Source organism: Lipomyces oligophaga (genome assembly GCF_038497815.1).
Source record: "Lipomyces oligophaga strain CBS 7107 unplaced genomic scaffold V1516scaffold_4, whole genome shotgun sequence".
Taxonomy (NCBI): domain Eukaryota; kingdom Fungi; phylum Ascomycota; class Lipomycetes; order Lipomycetales; family Lipomycetaceae; genus Lipomyces; species [Lipomyces] oligophaga.
In genome coordinates, this window is record NW_027117788.1 from 1,301,466 (window position 1) to 1,321,288 (window position 19,823).

The following is a 19,823-nucleotide window of genomic DNA, read 5'->3' on the forward strand; positions in this document are numbered from 1 at the left end:
TGCTTACTTCTCGCGGCCCTCGTGTCCACACAATCTCCTTACGCTTACAGGACATTCCAGATGCCCACGTGTACTTTCACGTGAACATTCTCGTGATAGCTTGGCCCAGAAGCTGACTTGCGCCCACGATGCCCCGTACTGTGCCGGCCGGACAACGTCTGAGCGATAGCTGGACTATCTACCATCACACTGTCAACAACAACGGAAGAAAAACAGCAGCAACAACAGTACACTAGGTTGATCTTCTTCAAGAAAAGAGAAAGAAGGAGGCATTTGAAATAGAGCAAAGCTTCGAACAAGTCGCACTGCTCATCGCAATTTCAACATGAAGTTTAGCAGAACAGTCCAGTTCAACGCTGTCCCAGAATGGTCCTCGTTTTATATCAGTTACTCATCGCTAAAAAAGCTGTAAGTTTTTATCTAGCAGATTTGTATTTATTTCGTACTTATCATTTTATCTAGCATTCAGGAACTGGAAGCGGAGGCTAATAATCGGGCCGTACAAATCCAGCGAGATAGTGAAACAGTTTCTTTGATCACCCGGGATTTATGTGAAGATTTTGATGTTATTTTTAAGAGAGCTTTAGACGAAGAACTCGAAAAAATCTGTGGATTTTATGTGGAGAAGGAGCGAGAACTAATAGCCCAGCTTCACAGTTTACAGCAAGACACTTATGAATTCTCTGAGAATACGGCTGCAGATGAAGGTGCCGCAAGTTCGTCTTCAGGTTCTTCAATCACCGCCCACCATCAGATGTCAGATGTTGAAAGTGTGACCACGGCTGCGACTCCGGTTGTTTCGAACGATAAGGCAGACAAGCTTGGTGATGATCTCTCTCTCAACGAATTCGGTCAAGAGTTTAATGAAATCACAGATATGAAGATCACCCTGAAAAAGCGTACTACGTCTCTGTATGTTGCGCTTTCTGAGCTCAAATCCTACGTACAATTGAACCGTATGGGCTTTGGAAAGGCTCTAAAGAAATATACTAAGGTTCTCAGCCGTGATATTCCAGATAATTATGTTCTTTCGGTCGTTGAAAATGCCTATCCATTTTTACAGTCTACTCGTGATGCTTTGGACGAGCATATTACTACTGTAACTGGTTTGTACGCGCTCATTAGTACACATAATGATTTAAACCAAGCTCAAGCAGAATTGCGTATGCACCTACGGGAATATGTCGTTTGGGAGCGATCGTCCGTCTGGCGCGAAATGATGGGAATCGAAAATCGTGTTCAAGGTGTTGGTTTAACAAACCAGGGATTACTTGTCAGTTCAGATCCTATTGCCGAGGCTTTAGAGCACAAGTCTGTGTTCAGCCAACCACCAATTCGAATTAAGACTAGATGGGGAGTGATTCAAATTCCGAAATTTTTGCTCAATTCGACCACGGTTATTTTGTCTATCATTGTTGCCGTTTTTATTGTACTGCTGACAGTGCCTATTTTCAGCGAGCCAGAACCCCAAGCCTGTCTTGCCATTTTGATTGCTGCATCCATGCTATGGGCTACTGAAGTAATCCCACTGTTTGTCACTTCGATATTGGTTCCATTGCTGATTGTTGTTTTTCGTGCCGTCCGAGACGACATGTCTTACGAACGTCTTTCAGCTCCGGACGCTACGAAATACATTTTTGCGTCGATGTGGACACCGGTCATTATGCTTCTTCTTGGTGGATTTGCGATTGCTGCTGCGCTAAGCAAGTACAACATTGCCAAATTGATTGCTACTTGGGTTTTGAGTAATGCTGGCACCAAACCGAGAAATGTGCTTCTGACAACCATGTTTGTATCTTTGTTTTTGTCGATGTGGATTTCAAACGTAGCCTCCCCTGTTTTATGTTTATCTATTGTGCAGCCGGTGCTACGAACTCAAGAGTACACGTCGAATTTTCCGAAAGCACTGATTTTGGGAATTGCGCTAGCCTCCAATATTGGCGGTATGGCCTCTCCTATTGCAAGCCCTCAGAATATTATTGCACTCCAAAACATGTACCCCAATCCATCATGGCTCACATGGTTTTTCATTGCTCTTCCTGTGTGCATTTTCTCTATTCTTTTGATCTGGGTTTTCATGATTCTTACCTTGAACCCGGCCAAAGGAGCAGTCCTCACTAAGATCCAAAGAAGTGAAGAGAAATTTACGGGAACCCAGATGTTTGTTAGCGGAGTGACTTTGGTCACGATTGCGTTATGGTGTGTTTCGCATCAGCTGGAAGGAGTGTTTGGAGATATGGGGGTTTTAGCGATCATCCCGCTTGTTGTTTTCTTCGGAACTGGCCTGTTGACCAAAGAGGATTTTAACAATTTTATGTGGACAATTATTTTTCTTGCTATGGGAGGTATTGCGCTAGGTAAAGCCGTATCTTCGTCTGGTCTGCTTGATGTTATTGCAGGTGGTATCCGCACTATTGTTAGCGGCATGGGAATCTATGGAGTGATGGTCGTCTTTGGCTCATTGATTTTGATCATTGCCACATTTATCTCTCATACTGTTGCCGCGTTAATTCTACTCCCGATCGTGGCGCAAGTCGGGGCTGCAATGGAAGACCCCCATCCCAATCTTTTAGTAATGGGGGCTGCATTATTATGCTCGGCAGCTATGGGTCTGCCCACCTCTGGATTTCCGAATGTGACTGCAATCTGTACGACAGACGACCAGGGACGTCCGTATCTATCTGTCGCACTATTTATTACTCGTGGTGTGCCTGCAAGTGTACTAGCATTTGTTGTCATTATTTCGTTAGGATTCGGTCTCATGCGTATTGCGGGCCTTTAATGCTACGAAATGATTTGAACTCATCTAGTTCATAGCATCCAATGCAAAATAATTAGATTTATAATTTATTTCCTTCTTCGGTGTCCTATTCTATGATTTTTTTTGAATTTTGGTATATGCATTTCGTTTTCTAGGTGGGATTGTTTGCACACGAATATAATGACATATTGTGATTCTAATAATAAGTACTCATAGACCAAGTCATGGGCAATCCAATATAAATAGAATAGTAATTTATCCATTGATAATTTGGCTGAGCAGAAAATTGGGATCATGTATAATAAATAATTATAGGTAAATTCTTTATATTCCCGCCTAAAAAAAAACAAGTGATCGCAATGATAGAAATATAATAGAAATAATGATAATAATAATAATAGTAGTAATAATAGTAATAATAGTAATAATAATAACAATAGTAATAATAATAATAATAGTATAACGGTGATAAATAGCTCAAAAGAAATATGTGTAGGAAACATATAATAATAAAACAAGAAGAGGGAATTTCAAATTCGGGCCAGCCGAACTAAAAACTTCTCTACAAATTCGTTTTAAGTTTTAAAGACTCATCATATTCTCTGATTTCCATCGCCTTTACTTCTTTGACAACCTCAAACACTTTCAGCATCTTCCTGCGGGCCCCGAGAGCACTAACACCCTTCTCACCCAGTTGATCTTCCGATAACCGTACCAGATCTTGCCATGCAATCGCCTTTAAATTATCGGTATATTTGTGTAATCGAAGACTGCGCAGCCATGCAGGAATATCATTGAGCAAAGCATCATCTGGAACAGTGATTCCAGATACTGGTGATCCGGGTGTACCTTGCTCGTTGAGGATCGATTTCTTAGGCGTGCTAGCGCCCGAACCAACCACGGAGTTACTAGATGATACTCGCGAAAGGACAGGCGCAGGGGACGGTGAGTTAAGATTAGTCGATCCCAAAGAGCCAAGAGCTTTGCTAGCATGTGTATTCATCGATGTAGATGGCGTACTCAAAGACGACTGCGACTGTAAGCGAGGTGTACTTGAAAGCTGAGAAGCAAACTGCATCATAACCGAAGGTGAAGCCAACGGGTTATTATACCAATCTGTAGAAAACGATGGCGATGGCGAAGCGGACATCTCAGCTGTTAAGCCCAAGCCATGACCAGTCATAAACGAAGTTAAGCCTGACACCATTTGTTGCGGCCCCGGGGAAGCACGAGCGGGAGTAGAAGGGTGTTGCTGCTGTTTGATCGCATTGTCTCTAGAAATAGTACTAACATTCGATAACGAACTTGGCATCTTCGATCCGATCGTGGAACTAAGCTGAGATGCAGGCGAATTAGTTGACCCTTGTGCCTGCATAGGGGATCGAGCCAATGGACTACTGAAAGGAGAGGACTGGCCAAATTGCGACTCAAACTTCATCTGATATGCAGCACGGCGATTCCGGATCGCACCTGCGCTAAAAGGAGAAGTACCAGGAGGAGTACCACTTTGCGTGGGCATAGAGGCACTCATGGACCCCATAGACTGAGACTGCATTGATGAAAGGGAATTACTATTCACTGGCGAGGGACTCATGAACGACGCCGGCGGAATAGAAGACTGCAGTGGAGAGAGCTGGGGAGGAGCCGAATAGCCCATAGGAACAGGGACAACTTGTCCTGCTTCATTGTACATCAATGGCGATCCAGTCACCGGAGAAGAACATTGGTCCAGGATGCCACTGCTATTGCTAGAGCTGTTGTTATTGTTGTTATTGTTCCTCCGGCGCAACTTGCGCATGTCCGAATCAAGCATTAGCCGATTATTGACCGTCGACAGCGCCGCCATCTTGAGCGCGGTCGCGTTGGCCACGATCTCAGCATTAGCAACAATATCCGCGTTCATCAACGACGATGTCGAAGTATTAGACTGAAGAGCGGTACCTGAGAGCGTCGACGACGGAGGTGGTAGAGAAGGCGAGGTTGAACTGCCTACTGCGTTACTTCCATTAGCACTGCCGATCATGCTTGCCCAGTTACTTGTAACCGGCGATGAAAACGGGTACTTGTACGCAGCCGAAACAGGCGTTTGTGTCGCTGCGGCGGTGTTAGGGCTGACGATGGGAGTCGAAGACAATAGCGAATGCTGGTCAAAGTCAACTGAGGCTGGTCGACTAGCAGACTTTTCAGACCCAATGGGAGAAATAGCGCGATCTGACCGGTCTGTATGTTTATCAGAAACTTGTCGCTCTTGCTTTTGCTGTTGCTGGAGGAAAAGTTGATCAGTTTCAAAAATGTCAGCAGTGAAAGACTCATGCAGAGGCGCGCTTAGAAAGGCGGTCGATCTACGATCGCCGGGAGTGAGCGTGCCATTACTCGTGCTTGTGACAGACGACTGCTCTGTACTGTCATTATTCTGACATTCCATCTGACGGAGCACAGAAATCAGAAATTTGACTTGAGCCTCAGACGTATGTTGCAGTAGAGTATACAAAGCAACGGTGCGTTCAGGCTCGGACAAAACGCATGAGAACCAGTTCTCAATTGAACCTAGCTGCAGCTTAAAAGACGCAGACGAATGATCATTTCCAGTCAATCCTTGCAAATTAATGGAGGTAGCCGCATTGTTGGCAGCTACGGCAGATGACGTAGATGAAGGGGTAGATGAAGACGAGGACTGGGAAGAAGTCGAAGAAGAAGCGAGCGTCTCCAAAGAACCGTCATAGTGATCAATGTCAGAAAGCCAACGGCCACCGATGACAGACATTAACTCAGGATGATCGTCGAGTCCAGTCGCACGCACATTATCAGAGTCATCATTACGATCCGACAGATTAGTACCGGAAGAAAAATCGTCAATACCTTGCTGTCGAAGACCGAGAAGGGAAGAGCTATGAGATCGAATTGGAAAGCCTGGACGAACACTGTCAGAATTCACAGAACCAGACGTGCCGACAGATGATTTGGAAGGAGTAGATGAGGAAGGAAGAAAGATGATTTCTGAGACAGGTCTTCCACGAGAGTTGAGAGGAGTCGACGGAGAATAGTCAGCGTGAGAAGACCTCAGAAAGGAAGAAGCCGAGGAAGAGAAGGGAAAGGGATAGGACCGATGATGGTCAACAGAGGCCATTTGTTAATGGACGTAGCAAGCTAAAAGACTCGATGTTAGCACGAAGACATTAAAAAATAAATAAGTCTCTAAAATAATCAATAACTGCGTAACAAAAAGCCTGAAGTGATCAGAGTTGCTCTTTAAATTGGTATATGCGTGCTCCAAGGGAACGGACACTTGTTATGCTGTAAAGTATAAGTAGAGTGGAGTGAGCAAGTGGTGTGTCGCGAAGGGAGTGGTCTGGTCATCCAGCCCTAGGAGAAATAGAGCAAAACCAGACAGTCGGTATGACGAAAGAGGCAGGAGACCAACAAATATAGCAGAAACTATTGAAATCCGGTCGAGGCCGTTGGTCAGACAAAGATGAGTTTGACGTTAGCAGACAGACGGAGAAGCTCGAGCACGTAGAGTTCTAGAGTGCTGTCGTACTCTGCGAGCAACGACAGTCTGAAGGGGCGGCGGAACAAGGACGGAGAACATTCGCGGGGAAACGAGACACACCGAGACGAGTGTCTCGAGAGAGTGATCTGGAAGTGGCCTCGCAGAAAAGGAAGTCAAAGAAAGTTTGAAGAAGCAGAAATGTCGGGAGAAGAGAGAGCAGAAGAGGGGCCGGAAATATTGGATATCTAAGAGAGGGGCACGAGGACTACTAAACTGGACAATCGAGGGCGAGCATGACCTAGGCGAAAGCTGCGAAAGCCAAACCAGAGACGCAGGAAGAGCAGAAGAACGCAGAAGACAGCCGGCAAGGCAGGCAATTGAGAGAGGAAAACGCAAAGGGAACGGAGTAGTATACCTTTTAAGAGTCCGGGATGCTAGATGGAGGGGGAAAAAGTCATGAAGGGAGACAGGATCGCGGAAACAAAAACAGAATGCGAGACAGAAAGGGAAATGGAGTGCAGCAAAGAACAATGCAAGGAGCGGAAGAGCAGCGAAACGACGAGGCGAAACGACGAACCAAAATACCAAAGGGAAGAGAGAGGAAGGATAGAAACAGACGAGAGTAAGCAGACCGAGAGTATAAGAGAGACTGAAAAAGCTCGAGAATAAGAGGGAGCTGGATGATCGGACTTTAGTCCAAAGAGTAGTGGGATAACGCAGTGGCGACGATAGTTGTTTATTTGCTTGACTGGAGAATTGGGAGAAACCAGAGTCTACACAGTGGAAAGGGGGGCAGCACAAGGGTCTTGTGGCTTGAGTCCGGAGTCGGCTTATGTGGAAGACAGCGGGATGGCGGCTTCGAGCGCGGGGCCAGACGAAGCTTTAGTAATGATTTTTGCGAAATTGGCTGCGCGGGACTTGTCAATTTAGTGATATCAGTATTCTGCTATGACAGTGCTGGCAAGAGACCAGAGATAAGTAAGCGCGATGCACACACAAGATGCGACAGGCCAAGTGTGTTTGCGGGGATTCAGAGGAGTGTGGAGAGCGAGCCACAAGGTAGTCCGAAGGGGCTCCGGGGTGTGGCTGGGGGAGGCTACGGACCTTGGGACTTCAGTCAGAGTGGGATTTCAAATCTAAGGCACGGCAGGGCGCAAGATGAAAAGGACGAAAGTCCAGCCGGTAAGAAGTGTAGTTGCTGGTCTGACCTGTCTCGTCTGCAGGATAGATTTATGTACGAGAAATGAGATTGGAAAGGTTTTGGTCGGCACATTTATCTGCTAAGAATTTCTTTAATAACTTTGCGACCGTCTGCAGTCATCGTACAACTTTTACTCCTTCGACTACTATTGCTATTGCTACCTCTACGACCTGAGTCCGCTGACAACTGTGCGGCTGAGGCTATCCGGCGGAGGTCTTCGGTTTTGAAGGTGGATGGGATTGAGTAGAGCCGCGAGAGCGAGCGCGTTAGAACAAGGACTCGTAGACTATTAAGAGGACTAGAAAGCGGCAGACGACGAGCAAAATATGCGTTTAAAGACGTGAAAGACCAGCGAAGCCAGAGTGCTGCAAAGAAGACACAGAGATTGCGGGAGCCTGAGGGGAAGATGAGAAAAAAAAATAAACGTAGAACTGAGCAGTGTCTGGAGGAGCGCGAGTCAAAGGAATCAAAAAGCCGTAACGTACGAAAAGTTGCTGGACAGCTGTTGTTTTCCTTGTCACCAGCAAGAGCAAGTCAAACGTGTTCTAAACTACGGATGCACGCTTCCGCCGGCTGTATAACTTCTGCAGCCGACAGTAGTCAGCGAGACACGGGAAAGCGGGCCAAAATCAGATCTAATCTTATCAATCTGCCATACTCGATGGACCATTACGTAATCATCGAGGGTCGGGAGGCGGTGAAGACGGGGGCTTGCGGGTGTGCGGAGTCAGAGATGTTGTAAGCAAGTGTGCGATGGACGGAAGACACGGATCGCGACGAGGAGCAGCAGTGAAACGTGGGGGAGAGGCCATGGCCAATGGCTATAGTTGAATTTCAGAGAGACCGCGGGGCAGACTCGGAGAGCTCAGGGCATCGGCAGCCGGGCAGACGGAAGAGTGGAAGTTACATAAGGGCTCGGTTTCCGGCGGGTTATATATATTAGCGGAGCGATGGACTGATTTTGAGTGGAGCGGAGGAGAGGAGTCCGGGCGATTAGATCTGTTACAAGTGGATTTGATTTGGTTTTAATTTGGCGGTGATTTCTGCAGGTTTGGTTTTTGCCAGATGTTGCGTAGTTCTCTGTCAATTAAATTGTGTGTTCATTTCCTGCTCCTTGTCACTATCAAATCGGGCATTCATGATTTGATAACTTGCACGTGAGTCGTGCACCGTTGACCTTGCAAAGTAAGTTGACGAATATACATATATGCATTCGAACCCACCGGATCTTACCTACTCAAGGGTTTGTTACTCTTGCTTGCTGATTTTATGTATGACTGTGTGTTTTTGGCTGGTTTGACTTTTCTGATGGAACGCTTCCGTCTCCGACTTCCGAGTTTCTCGTTTTCTGGTAGATTTGTAGACGTTTGTACGCGTTTTTTAAAATTCCACCTTGGTCTGTAGGAAGTCGACAGCTTTTTGGTTGTAAAACAAACAGATCTGAGTTTGATCTGAGTTCGTTTCTGATTTGGTTCTTGATATGGTTCTCGTCAATTCGGATCCGACGACATAGATTCATTTCATCTCTCTTGTTCGTTCGTTTGTTCGTTCTTTCTTCTCGTAATTTCTGACTACAATCGTTCTGTCTCTCCTTCTCTCGTCGGAAGTAGCAGCTAATGTTCATCATCTCCAATAACGTACTCTCGCTCGTCCTCCTTGCCATACTTTAAAGTCCTGCCTGCTCTATCTGTCCCCCGCATGCCTCTTCCGTCTTAACCGCCTTCTCCCCATTCCTCGTTCCCCGCTCGTCCGCTGGCGCGCCCCGCATAGTCACGTGAGCAGACCCCCGCCCCGCCAAAGTAGCAATGGACCAATCAATCCTGTCCGCGGCTGGCGGACAGACGATTGTTCAGACAGTTCTCCGCCTTTAGTGGATTAGTGACCGACGCGTTTCTTTGGGTAGTTCCTTTGGGCGTGCACCAGACAGTCTTCTTATTTTCCAGCTTTTCTGCTGCTCCGGCTTTTTCTTGTCTCTTTCCCCTCAGACGCTTCCCCAGTTTTCCTTCGCCTGTTCTTTCCGTTTGGACAGTTTCCGTTCTCGTTCTTCGTGTCGATCGTCCTTCAATTCTTGCCATTGTTGTGTCCGTTCCGAGTAGTCTCTTCCTGCAGCCATGTCGTCCATTCTCAAGTCCCGTGTCCGCGACCCCCGCTTCCTCTCCAAGCTGACCTCCGCCGAAGAGTGCATCCGTTTCTTCAAGAACGGTGACCATGTCGGCATGTCGGGCTTCACCGGTGTCGGTGCTCCGAAGGCTGTACCAATTGTGCGTGAAATCCTTTCCAATCTTCGTCGCGTTCTCTCGCGTTCACCGTCCGTTTGTTCGGTTTACTGACTCCTCCAGGCCCTTCAAGAGTACGTCGAGAAGAACAATCTCCAAGGCGATCTCCGCTTTGCTCTCTATGTCGGCGCCTCTGCTCCTGATGCCATTGAGGGCAAGTGGGCTGAACTGAACATGATCTCCCGTCGTTCGCCCCATCAGGTCGGCAAGAACATTTCCAAGGCCATCAACAACGGCAGCATGATGTTCTTCGACAAGCATCTTTCCATGTGGCCTCAGGATTTGATGTATGGATACTATTCGCTCGACCGCAAGAACATTCTCGACACCGCCATTGTCGAGGCCTCTGCCATCACTGAGGATGGTGGTCTTGTTCCCGGTGCTTCCGTCGGAGCTACCCCCGAACTCATGGCTGTCGCCGACAAGATCATTATCGAAGTCAACACCAAGCTTCCCAACTTCGAGGGTATCCATGACATTATGATTCCTGAGGATCCTCCCTACAGAAAGCCTTTCCTCGTAAGCTCGGTCGAGGAGCGTATGGGTCTGCCCTACATCCCTCTTGATTTCAGCAAGGTCGTCGCTGTTGTCGAGTCTGACTATGAGGAGCTCACTGGTCCCAACTCGCCTTCTGATGAGGTTTCTCGCGGCATTGCCGGACATCTCATCGAATTCCTTAAGCATGAGGTCACCATGGGCCGTATGCCTGATTCGCTCCACCCTCTCCAGTCTGGTATTGGTAACATTGCCAACGCTGTCGTCGAGGGTCTTAATGACGCTAATTTCAAGGGTCTAAATGTCTGGACCGAGGTTCTCCAGGACTCGTTCCTTCCTTTCTTTGACTCGGGCAGTCTTGATTTCGCTACTTCCACCTCGGTCCGTCTCTCGCCCGAAGGTTTCGAGACATTTTTCTCCAACTTCGAATTCTACTCCAAGAAGATTCTCCTCCGTTCACAGCAGATCTCCAATTCGCCTGAGATCATCCGTCGTCTCGGTGTCATTGCCATGAACACTCCGGTAGAGGCTGATATCTACGGTCATGCTAACTCGACCAACGTTATGGGTTCCCGTATGCTCCATGGTCTCGGTGGATCTGCTGATTTCCTCCGTAACGCCAAATTGTCTGTTATGCATACTCCTTCTGCCCGTCCTACCAAGGTTGATCCCCATGGACTGTCTTGCATTGTTCCGTTCGCTACTCATATCGACCAGACCGAGCATGATCTTGACATCCTTGTTACTGAACAGGGTCTTGCTGATCTCCGTGGTCTTGCTCCTCGTGAACGTGCTCGTGAGATCATCAACAAGTGTGCTCACCCTGCTTACAAGCCTATCTTGACTGAGTATCTTGATAGAGCAGAGGCTCTAGCTCTTAAGAGCGGTTCCGGCCACGAGCCTCATATTCTCAAGGATGCTTTCAAGATGCATATTAACTTCCAGGAGAAGGGAACTATGAGAATTGATTCTTGGTAATCTCATTATTTTTTACTCATTCGATAATATTTGTTTTTTACCTTTGTTTCTGTCTGAAATTTCGTATACTTCTTTTTATGGAATCATGATTTCAAAATTAGTTTATAAAGATCATTGATACAATTAGAACTATTTAAACTTTCATAGATAATTTCGATAGTCAATCTGCTAGAATTAAATATGTTATCGATTATATTTTGGCCCGAATATCTAGTCATTTTGTGATTCTCTCCCCGATTTTTAAAACATCACCCAAAACTCCCATAGCCGTTACTTGAGCACCGGCACCGGCACCTTGAATAATCAAAGGATTATCACCATATCGCTTGGTATAGATAGCAATAACGTTGTCAGAGCCCTTCAAAGAAGCAAATGGGTGGGAGTTTGAGTAACTTTCGATACCAACCTTGACTTGAGATCCTTGCGGTGCGGAGACGTCAAGTTTACCGACAAATCGCAAGACTTTGTCACTTTCAGCAGCTTCTTTGCGACGGGCCTCAATTTTGTCGTCGTAATTCGGAAGTTTCGATAGAAACTCTTCGACTGATTCAATTTCTTCGAGAGGTCGCGGAATCAACGATTCGACAGGGAACGAAGTAGGAGATTGAACTGGAACACCTGATAAACGAGCAAGAATTGTCAACTTGCGAGCAACATCTAGACCGTTGAGATCCTCGCGAGGATCAGGTTCAGTGTATCCCAGCTCTTTTGCTTTCAAGACTACATCTGAAAACTTGACTGGCGCAGACGAACTGGAAGGGGTGGAGAAAACATTGAAAATGTACGACAACGTGCCGGAAACAATTCCTTCAATCTTAACAACCTCATCACCTGTGGCAACCAAGTCTTTGAGAGTGCTAATAACAGGTAAGCCAGCACCTACTGTAGCTTCATGGTACACTAGTCCACCTTTCGTTGGCTTTGAAGCAACGTTTGCCGACGACATATTGATCGCCGTCCATAATCCAAACTCGGACGAAAATGCTTTTTTATTTGGAGTTGCTATCGATACACCTTGTGCAAGCAGCATCGGATAAGCTCTCGCCAAGGCTTCGTTGGAAGTATTATCAACCAAGATCACAGGTGCAGGACTCTTTTCCAAATAGGCGGCCAGATCTCCAGGGGACAGCGCAGACGCTGCAGACGCTGATGCAAGATCTTTTGTCCAATTGCTTAATTCTAGAGGTTCGTAAGATTTCGAAATCAGCGCTTTCGTTGACCTTGCAATTACAATAACGTTGTAAGTAACCGCAGGATGAATAGCCATCAATTGATTGATGAATGCCGACCCAACTAGGCCCGCGCCTGGCTAATTAGCACCGTCTTTATTTGTCAAAAATCACTCATATCCAATAACTTACCGACAATTGCGACGTTAACAGATCGACTCATGATTATTAGCGTATTTTATTAGTAATTGTTTCTCAGATATGAAGTTCAACAGGTTTATTCCTGGTAGAGTCAAAATCTCTCCTCGGGGTTGCTTACGCCGCAGTCACATGTACTCACAACGAAACTTTACGTAGTTTTATTGTCGAGAAATTGAGATTGCATTTTGTATCATGCTCAAGTGAGTTATTGACTTGAGTACGCTGAAATGAGCTCCCGGGAACATCGAACACGATCCAAATCACCTAGACGTGATCGAGATTGGAATGTAGATCTGGATAGGTCGAAATCTTATAGATCTTCCGATAGACGAAACGGAGATCAAGACAGAGACCGATCCTATCATTCGTCAGATCGTCATCGGCATCACCATTCCTCTCAATTTTCTCAGTCATCTCATTCTTCTCACTCTTATCATTCTCGTCATTCTGATCGGCGGGAAAGGGACAGGGAAAGAGATGCACGTGAAAGAGACAGAGATGTCCGCGATAGAGAAGTTCGAGACAGGAATTATCATCGTGAAAGTTCGAGTCGAGAAAAGTCGTCCTACGACAGGTCGAGCCACCGATCAAGTCATCACAAACAAGCCCCTGCTCGAGAATACAGAAATAAATCAGAGCCTCAATCCAGACAAAGGTCTAACCAACGACAACTTCCAGCATCGATTTCAAATCTCGAAGCGAATATCTCTGTTTCACAGTCAGACGAAGAAGACAGATCGAGTTTAAATCATGATTCGAAAGATTTACCAGACCCAGAGGAACCAGAAGACCCAGAGGAACATCGGAGAAAGTTGGATGCCCGTTCACAAGCCCTAACTCTTGAAATTATTGGAGATCTACCGTATGCAGAAGTAAAGCCGCCAGAGAATGTTTTGTTCGTTTGCAAACTGAACCCAATCACAGACGATGACGACCTTGTGACTTTCTTTTCGCAGTGTGGCAAAATATTGTCTTGCGAAGTTATTCGCGACAAAGTCACAGGAAAATCACTGCAATATGCATTTATCGAGTACGAAAACAAAAAGGACTGTGAAGCTGCTTATTTGAAAATGCAAGGCGCTCTCATTGACGATTCAAGAATCCATGTCGATTTCAGTCAAAGTGTCAGCAAACTGCAATCGATCTGGAGGCGTAACACGAATCGCAAACGCGCAAGCGAAGCAAAGCTCTCTACGTCCCGTTAATGATACATATTTTCTTAGCTAGAACAGCAGAAAAAATTACAATTTGAATCGATTATCTCATAAAAATACAACCCTATAATTCACCCTCCATTACCTGTACCCTCTGAGCTAGTAAATAACATATAGACTTTAAATGCAGATGCAAAAAAATTAAATTAGTTGAGTTCCTTCCTAGCAATTCACTCCTTGATCGCATACTTTCGCTGAAACTTGCCATCGATATTGGTCAGATAATAAGTACCTGGCACGAGGTTTTCAATCGTGCCGGTGGGCTCAAAATCCTTTTGCAAATGGGCCTTCTCACGCAACTCAAGATACAGCTCATATTCTTTTGGTGTGAGACATTTTCTCTTCTCAAGACGATCTAAAAAGTTCAAGTTCTTCTGGATCTCGCTGGTGTCACCTTTGACAACAAAGCTATAAAAAGTAGAGGCAAGTCCAGATCCATACGAAAACGCAGCTACTCGCTTGTTTAATAAATCTTCAGGCGAAACATTTGACAAAAGCGAAACAAGCGAAGAGTACACCGACGCAGTGTACATATTACCGCACATCGTAGGTCCAGTCATTGAAGGAACCAAGCGCTCTTGGATAAGCTTCTTGGCCGAGCTAAGGAAAAACTTTTCGACAGACTTATCAGTCAGCGATGCTTCATAGCTAAGATTTTTGATCTCTTCTGGAACCTCGAGCGAAAAAGACTCCGGGTTAGCCAGATAGTCATTGTACAACAAGCGCGCATAAGACTTCGTAACGAGTTTGCAAGTTGGCGAATGGAAAATAGCGTAAGAAAATCTATCTAGACCAGTGGGAATATGCCCATTAAGCTGAGACAAAGCATTCTTTTGGGCCTTCTTATTATACGCTTGATAGGCGCCGTCAAGTGCACGGGTATAACATGTCAAGGAGAAATGGCCATCAACGACAGGATATTCACTTGTGAAGTCAGGTTTATCTATCCCAGATTAGCACGATGATTTGATTCAGCAAAAAAAAATTTGATACTCACAGAAATCATATGAATGCATCATAAAAGATCCATGAACAGGATCAAGAACAATGGGAGCGTCAGGTCCGATTAGCATCGCAACCGCACCAGCACCACCGGTGGGTCGGGCGCTTCCCTTGGAGTAAATAGCAATATCCCCAGCAACAACAATGGCATCTCTGCCGTCCCAAGAAGAAGATTCAATCCAGTTTACAGAGTTGAATAAAGCGTTAGTACCGCCATAGCAAGCATTGACGGTATCAATGCCCTCAATATCGTAATTGTCACCAAAGAGCTGCATGAGCACAGATTTCACCGACTTAGACTTGTCCAGTAAAGTTTCAGTTCCGACCTCAAGACGACCGATGGAATTGGTATCAATATTGTACTTCTTAATAAGCGAAGAGAGAACGGTAAGAGTCATAGAATAGATATCTGGAACATTTGTCAGTCCTTGTCAATGAGTACAACAGCAGATTGCGAGACCTACCTTCACGGTCATTAGGAAATGCCATTTTGGTCTGTCCAAGACCAATTGTGTATTTTCCTGTGGAAACACCATCGAACTTCTCCAACTCAGACTGCTCGACATACTAAAAGCATGTTAGCACCCTATCAGGAGACAATAAACGCGTCTCGCAGTTCAAAGAGGGAACACGCGCACTTGCTAGACAGCAAACTCCACACATACCTGGTTGGGAAAGTAGATTTCAACGGCTTTAATGCCGACATTCGTGGGACGAGTCATGATAGCCAAAGTATTAGATTGTAGAAACACAATAGAGTGCTAAGTGAACTGAAATAAGTCGGGGTGATAAGATAGGACGGGATTCGGGGGAGAGTCGCGCAAAGAGGGTCCCCGGACCGTATTATTTATTATTTAACTATTCCGCGCGCGGCGTTCGGTGGGAGCTGCTAGCTGTTCAGAGGAGGAATTCCAGTGCTTTTCGCCACTTTCAGCGCGTAGATTTTAGCACGCAAGACGTCTATTCAGCCCAATACTCATGACTAAAGCTACGGCAAAAAGAACAATCCCAAAAAACTCGGTTTCTCTCAAATTAATGTGTACATTACCGCATTTGTGTCTCCTTCTAATACAACTAATTCGCAGTCCCAGTTCGGCTGTCCGCACGTGATCCGTGCTGAGAGCCTGCACGGGATGATATTAGGCGTATATCTGAGACTGTTGAGCGGGCCTGCAAACGCGTATGTTCTGGACTGGGCTAGTTATTCCCAGTCTGGCTCGTTTTCCGGATTGCGTTTTGGAACGAACAGTACGAATACGAATCCGACTTTACTCCGAGATATATATTCTGGCGTTGGTCAGATACTTTCTCCAAACGCATAATCGTTTGGCTTGTAGCTGAACATTTATTTTTAACTGATAGTCTTCCAGTGATTACGATTAAACTATTACTTGCTCTAACTAAAAATCAACAAATACTAATACGAATCCAAGCTGCACCTCCATCAGATCCGAGAATTCACGTGTTTATCAGGGGCTAGTCAGATGAAATAGCTGTGGCTAGTTGTCAGCCCTGTGGCTAAAATTTGTAGGGCTAAAAGCCCTACAAATCAAACAGTCACATAGCTTAGTCACGTGTAATGTAATTCCGGTACGAATGAAATCTCAACACTGAATCTGATGCCTGAACGCTTCGCTATACTAAACTATGAGACTCCAAGCGCGGCGCATGCAATTTTGAGTGTCTTTTGAAACTGTTTTCGCGATCTTGTTTCCTTCTTATTACATCTTGGTTTTACACATTTGTCCGTTTGTTGAGAAACCCAAATAATATTCAAAATGGTTCGTATTAGATATATTATTTTAGGGCTGTTGATTTGATCGATGAGAGCACAGTTGTTTTCTTCTATCAACTTCAATTGCTCTTTTATAAAATAGTTTTTGTGGACTAATATGTTTTGTAGAGCGATTCTGTCACTATTCGCACCAGAAAGTAAGAAAGAAATCTTTTAATTGCTGCTGCTTGTTCTGATAGTTCCATGTTTCGGACTCAAGATGGAATCACAATTCAGAAATGGTATAACTAACACATCGAACAGGGCTGTCCGAAACCTTCTTCTCGCCCGTCGTCAGATGGTCGTCGACGTTCTCCACCCTAACAAGGCCAATGTGTCGAAGGACGATGTTCGGGAGAATCTTGCTTCTCTATACAAGGCCGACAAGGAGACCATCTCTGTCTTCGGTTTCCGCACTCAGTTTGGTGGTGGCAAGTCCACTGGCTTTGCTCTCATCTATGACTCTGTCGAGGACCTCAAGCGCTTCGAGCCCACCTTCCGCCTCATCAGACTTGGACAGGCTACCAAGGTCGAGAGAGCGAGCAGACAACAGCGAAAACAGAAGAAGAACCGTACGTTCATTTATATTTCAAGATGTGTATGTTCGATAAACTAACATTTGATGTAGGTGACAAGAAGACTCGCGGAACTGGCAAGAAGATCAAGAAGGAGAAGAACTAAAAGCATTTATTTTCATTTTGTTTTATTACGGACTGTTCTCGTTGTGTCTATAGTAAATATGTGTACCTTATTTCCATGATTATTGTAGTTTGGTAAAGTTCTGGGTAAATTATCGGCCTCGTCTGTCCGAATGTTGTGAACTTGTTGAGAATAATTGGTTTAGCGAAATTGAATCACTATTATTCATATAGCTATCGTTCGGATGCGAAGATTCTTAGTCTTGGATCTCATCAAATGATTATTTCGTCCTTCTCACCTAATAAGTTATTGATGGGTTTGGCGGTATCGTACAAACCCCACTATAAACTATTGTGACACAAGCCCCATGAAAAACACAACGGAGTTTACGTCACCTGGCTGGAACATTCACCCAAGAAAGCATAAGAGCGCCGCTCATTTACGAGTATGGCCTCGAAACACCCAAAAAATTACCTTTCTGGGCGAGCTGAAGGGGCCGGATAAGTGTGAGCGAACATACAAGTAATTTATATCGACCGATATGAGAATTGAATAGTCTAAGGTAGAGACCTATGATATATGACTGCTGATTAAGTGTAATTACATTTTAAGATCACGACTAAGATACACTAGCCATGGTCAACGTGAGAATACATTGTGAGTAGACAGAACCAAATCGTGTCTTTAATACCAATCTGCAAGAATTGTTCTAATCTATCTTTGTCTCCCCAACTAGTGGACAGACAGGATGTAGGAGCGTTTACGAATCTCGATGTCGTGAGAGGAAGTGTTTTACTTTCGCTATCTTCTGAGGAGAACGTTGCGGCGATCCAGGTCAAGCTCGAAGGTGGGTTTATTGCAGTTTCTGTGAGAACAGCGTAAGGACTGACCGGCATCTGTGTAGGCATCTCACGGACAAAGTTCCAGGTCCCGAAGAACCCCGCAAAGGGCGAGAAGGGTGGAATGAAGACAGTCATTGAAAGTCATAAGGTAAGAAGACTGCAGATCTGTTCGAGAAGTCGATTTGTTTCTAATCAATGGATTGGATCGATAGCTACTCTATATAACGCAAGATGTATTCCCGCCGCCAGATCTTCAGGAACTCAAGGAGACCGTCAACGTAGGCAAAGACGGATACACACTTCCCCCGGGTAGCTATTCCTATCCATTTTCGTTTCGAATTCCGATCAACAATAACTGCAAGGCACAATCAAACGTTATTTCGCGCTTCCTTGATGTGCCAGACGAGACGCGCCATATCATAACAACCCTCCCACCATCATTTTCCGAGGTCGAGGAAGGAGTGATAAAGTATTTTTTTAAAGTTACTGTCCGGAAGCCAAAATTCTATCAACGCAATGCAAGACAGCTTCTGCCCTTTGTATTCTTGCCGATCGAGCCCCCACGTCTAGCTAAATCTGACGCGCTGTTTTATGCCAGACGGAAGCATTCATTTTTTTATTTACCCAACGGGGGGTACGCGCCTGCGGATCCTAAGGGCCAGCAGCCGAAGAAAAAGAGCAAGTTTGGGTCAGTTCTGCGTGCGATAACGTCTGGGTCCAGTCGAACGACTTACACCCGAGAAGTTGGACCGGCTTTTTATTTCGAGGCACGAATGCCTGATGCTAGGATCATTGTTCCTGGCGAGCTGATACCATTGAAGTTATACATAACTGCTCCGAATAGCATCCATTTTACGGTGCCTATATTCCTGCATCGGCTTTGTATCAATCTGGTGGCAACTACTGAGCTTATGGCTGACATTAACCGTAAGACGTCGGTGCTGATGTTGAACATTGCAAATATTGAAAATATGTCTCTCAAAATGGGCACGTCAAACCAATCTCGCAACCAACAGCAAGATCTGGAGGCTGAATTCAATTTGGCAAAATGGGCTGAGTTCTTAGTCTTGCCTGATACTGTACCACCAACTTTTAAAACTTGTAACATTTCTCGAAGTTATAATCTTGAGGTCTTGGCAGATATATCTCACGGCTCATATGGAGGCATTGATGTAAGTAGAACTTATTCATTTTCGTCTTTTTCAATTCTTCGTTAAACTAACTGTCTGTTCAGACAATGGAACTTGGATTTGAAATCCAAGTCTATTCTGGTATCAAACCGCCGGACACACTGGTGCAAACTTCTACAGGTCCATTCAGTCCAAGCCCCTACGCGCCTGTAAATGTCGCTAACGCTGATTCAGAAGCTGGTATCGTGTCGTACGCGGCCGCTTCTGACTCTAAGCAGGACGGTTCTGCGGCAGAAATGGACCCGCCCACTTATAGCGAAGCGATTGCGAGTAATATAGCGCCGATTAATGGTCCAAGGAGAGCATATCAGCAAGGACCATCATATTTCACTGGAATCGAGGAACTTGATAACGAAAAGTCGTAAAAGACTAGCTCCAATTTTCTAATTTTAGAATGCAGCTGTAAGATGAGTTCAAATTATAAGTTCGCTACTATCTAGACAAATTCAAAGTTTCCTAATATTAAAATGCAATTCATGGTAATCAAAATGAGAAAAATAGTGTCACGCCAAAATGCTTGAATTAAATATGTCCCGGTAAGAAATAGACTGAATATTCTGCGTATATCATGCACAGTTCCAGAATAAAATA

General features: G+C 45.2%; 9 protein-coding genes across 9 annotated transcripts; 5 read left to right on the forward strand and 4 right to left on the reverse strand.

Moving 5' to 3' along the window:
* The first annotated feature begins 88 nt into the window (after window positions 1-88).
* V1516DRAFT_712241 (SPX domain-containing protein) lies at window positions 89-3,139 on the forward strand. Its single transcript, XM_066924281.1, has 2 exons — window positions 89-408; window positions 463-3,139. Exons 1-2 carry the CDS (start codon window positions 326-328, stop codon window positions 2,780-2,782), a joined length of 2,403 nt encoding a protein of 800 aa, XP_066777642.1. The 5' UTR covers window positions 89-325; the 3' UTR covers window positions 2,783-3,139.
* On the reverse strand, window positions 2,815-3,522 carry V1516DRAFT_370650 (uncharacterized protein). Its single transcript, XM_066918959.1, has one exon. It carries the CDS (start codon window positions 3,262-3,264, stop codon window positions 2,848-2,850), a length of 417 nt encoding a protein of 138 aa, XP_066777643.1. The 5' UTR covers window positions 3,265-3,522; the 3' UTR covers window positions 2,815-2,847.
* Window positions 3,324-5,888, reverse strand: V1516DRAFT_685847 (uncharacterized protein; the record flags this gene model as incomplete). Its single annotated transcript, XM_066923632.1, has 1 exon — window positions 3,324-5,888. The coding sequence occupies one exon, from the start codon at window positions 5,886-5,888 to the stop codon at window positions 3,324-3,326; it is 2,565 nt and encodes an 854-aa protein (XP_066777644.1).
* Window positions 5,889-9,301: 3,413 nt separating this feature from the next.
* V1516DRAFT_707579 (uncharacterized protein) lies at window positions 9,302-11,371 on the forward strand. The gene is made up of 2 exons (XM_066924178.1): window positions 9,302-9,713; window positions 9,792-11,371. The coding sequence occupies exons 1-2, from the start codon at window positions 9,564-9,566 to the stop codon at window positions 11,199-11,201; spliced, it is 1,560 nt and encodes a 519-aa protein (XP_066777645.1). The 5' UTR covers window positions 9,302-9,563; the 3' UTR covers window positions 11,202-11,371.
* On the reverse strand, window positions 11,238-12,650 carry V1516DRAFT_675876 (homoserine dehydrogenase-domain-containing protein). Its single transcript, XM_066922319.1, has 2 exons — window positions 12,563-12,650; window positions 11,238-12,506 (listed from the first exon to the last, which is right to left on the reverse strand). Exons 1-2 carry the CDS (start codon window positions 12,591-12,593, stop codon window positions 11,416-11,418), a joined length of 1,122 nt encoding a protein of 373 aa, XP_066777646.1. The 5' UTR covers window positions 12,594-12,650; the 3' UTR covers window positions 11,238-11,415.
* Window positions 12,651-12,712: 62 nt separating this feature from the next.
* V1516DRAFT_675879 (uncharacterized protein) lies at window positions 12,713-13,897 on the forward strand. Its single transcript, XM_066922320.1, has one exon. It carries the CDS (start codon window positions 12,799-12,801, stop codon window positions 13,774-13,776), a length of 978 nt encoding a protein of 325 aa, XP_066777647.1. The 5' UTR covers window positions 12,713-12,798; the 3' UTR covers window positions 13,777-13,897.
* A 58-nt stretch (window positions 13,898-13,955) lies between these two features.
* On the reverse strand, window positions 13,956-15,509 carry V1516DRAFT_696022 (hydroxymethylglutaryl-coenzyme A synthase C terminal-domain-containing protein; the record flags this gene model as incomplete). The annotated part of the gene is made up of 4 exons (XM_066924020.1): window positions 13,956-14,728; window positions 14,783-15,196; window positions 15,252-15,354; window positions 15,453-15,509. The coding sequence occupies 4 exons, from the start codon at window positions 15,507-15,509 to the stop codon at window positions 13,956-13,958; spliced, it is 1,347 nt and encodes a 448-aa protein (XP_066777648.1).
* Window positions 15,510-16,438: 929 nt separating this feature from the next.
* V1516DRAFT_638323 (40S ribosomal protein eS24) lies at window positions 16,439-17,432 on the forward strand. Its single transcript, XM_066920064.1, has 4 exons — window positions 16,439-16,568; window positions 16,691-16,719; window positions 16,826-17,133; window positions 17,190-17,432. Exons 1-4 carry the CDS (start codon window positions 16,566-16,568, stop codon window positions 17,240-17,242), a joined length of 393 nt encoding a protein of 130 aa, XP_066777649.1. The 5' UTR covers window positions 16,439-16,565; the 3' UTR covers window positions 17,243-17,432.
* A 243-nt stretch (window positions 17,433-17,675) lies between these two features.
* V1516DRAFT_675889 (uncharacterized protein) lies at window positions 17,676-19,740 on the forward strand. Its single transcript, XM_066922321.1, has 6 exons — window positions 17,676-17,762; window positions 17,834-17,857; window positions 17,937-18,047; window positions 18,105-18,190; window positions 18,255-19,214; window positions 19,277-19,740. The coding sequence occupies exons 2-6, from the start codon at window positions 17,836-17,838 to the stop codon at window positions 19,595-19,597; spliced, it is 1,500 nt and encodes a 499-aa protein (XP_066777650.1). The 5' UTR covers window positions 17,676-17,762; window positions 17,834-17,835; the 3' UTR covers window positions 19,598-19,740.
* The last annotated feature ends 83 nt before the right edge of the window (window positions 19,741-19,823 follow it).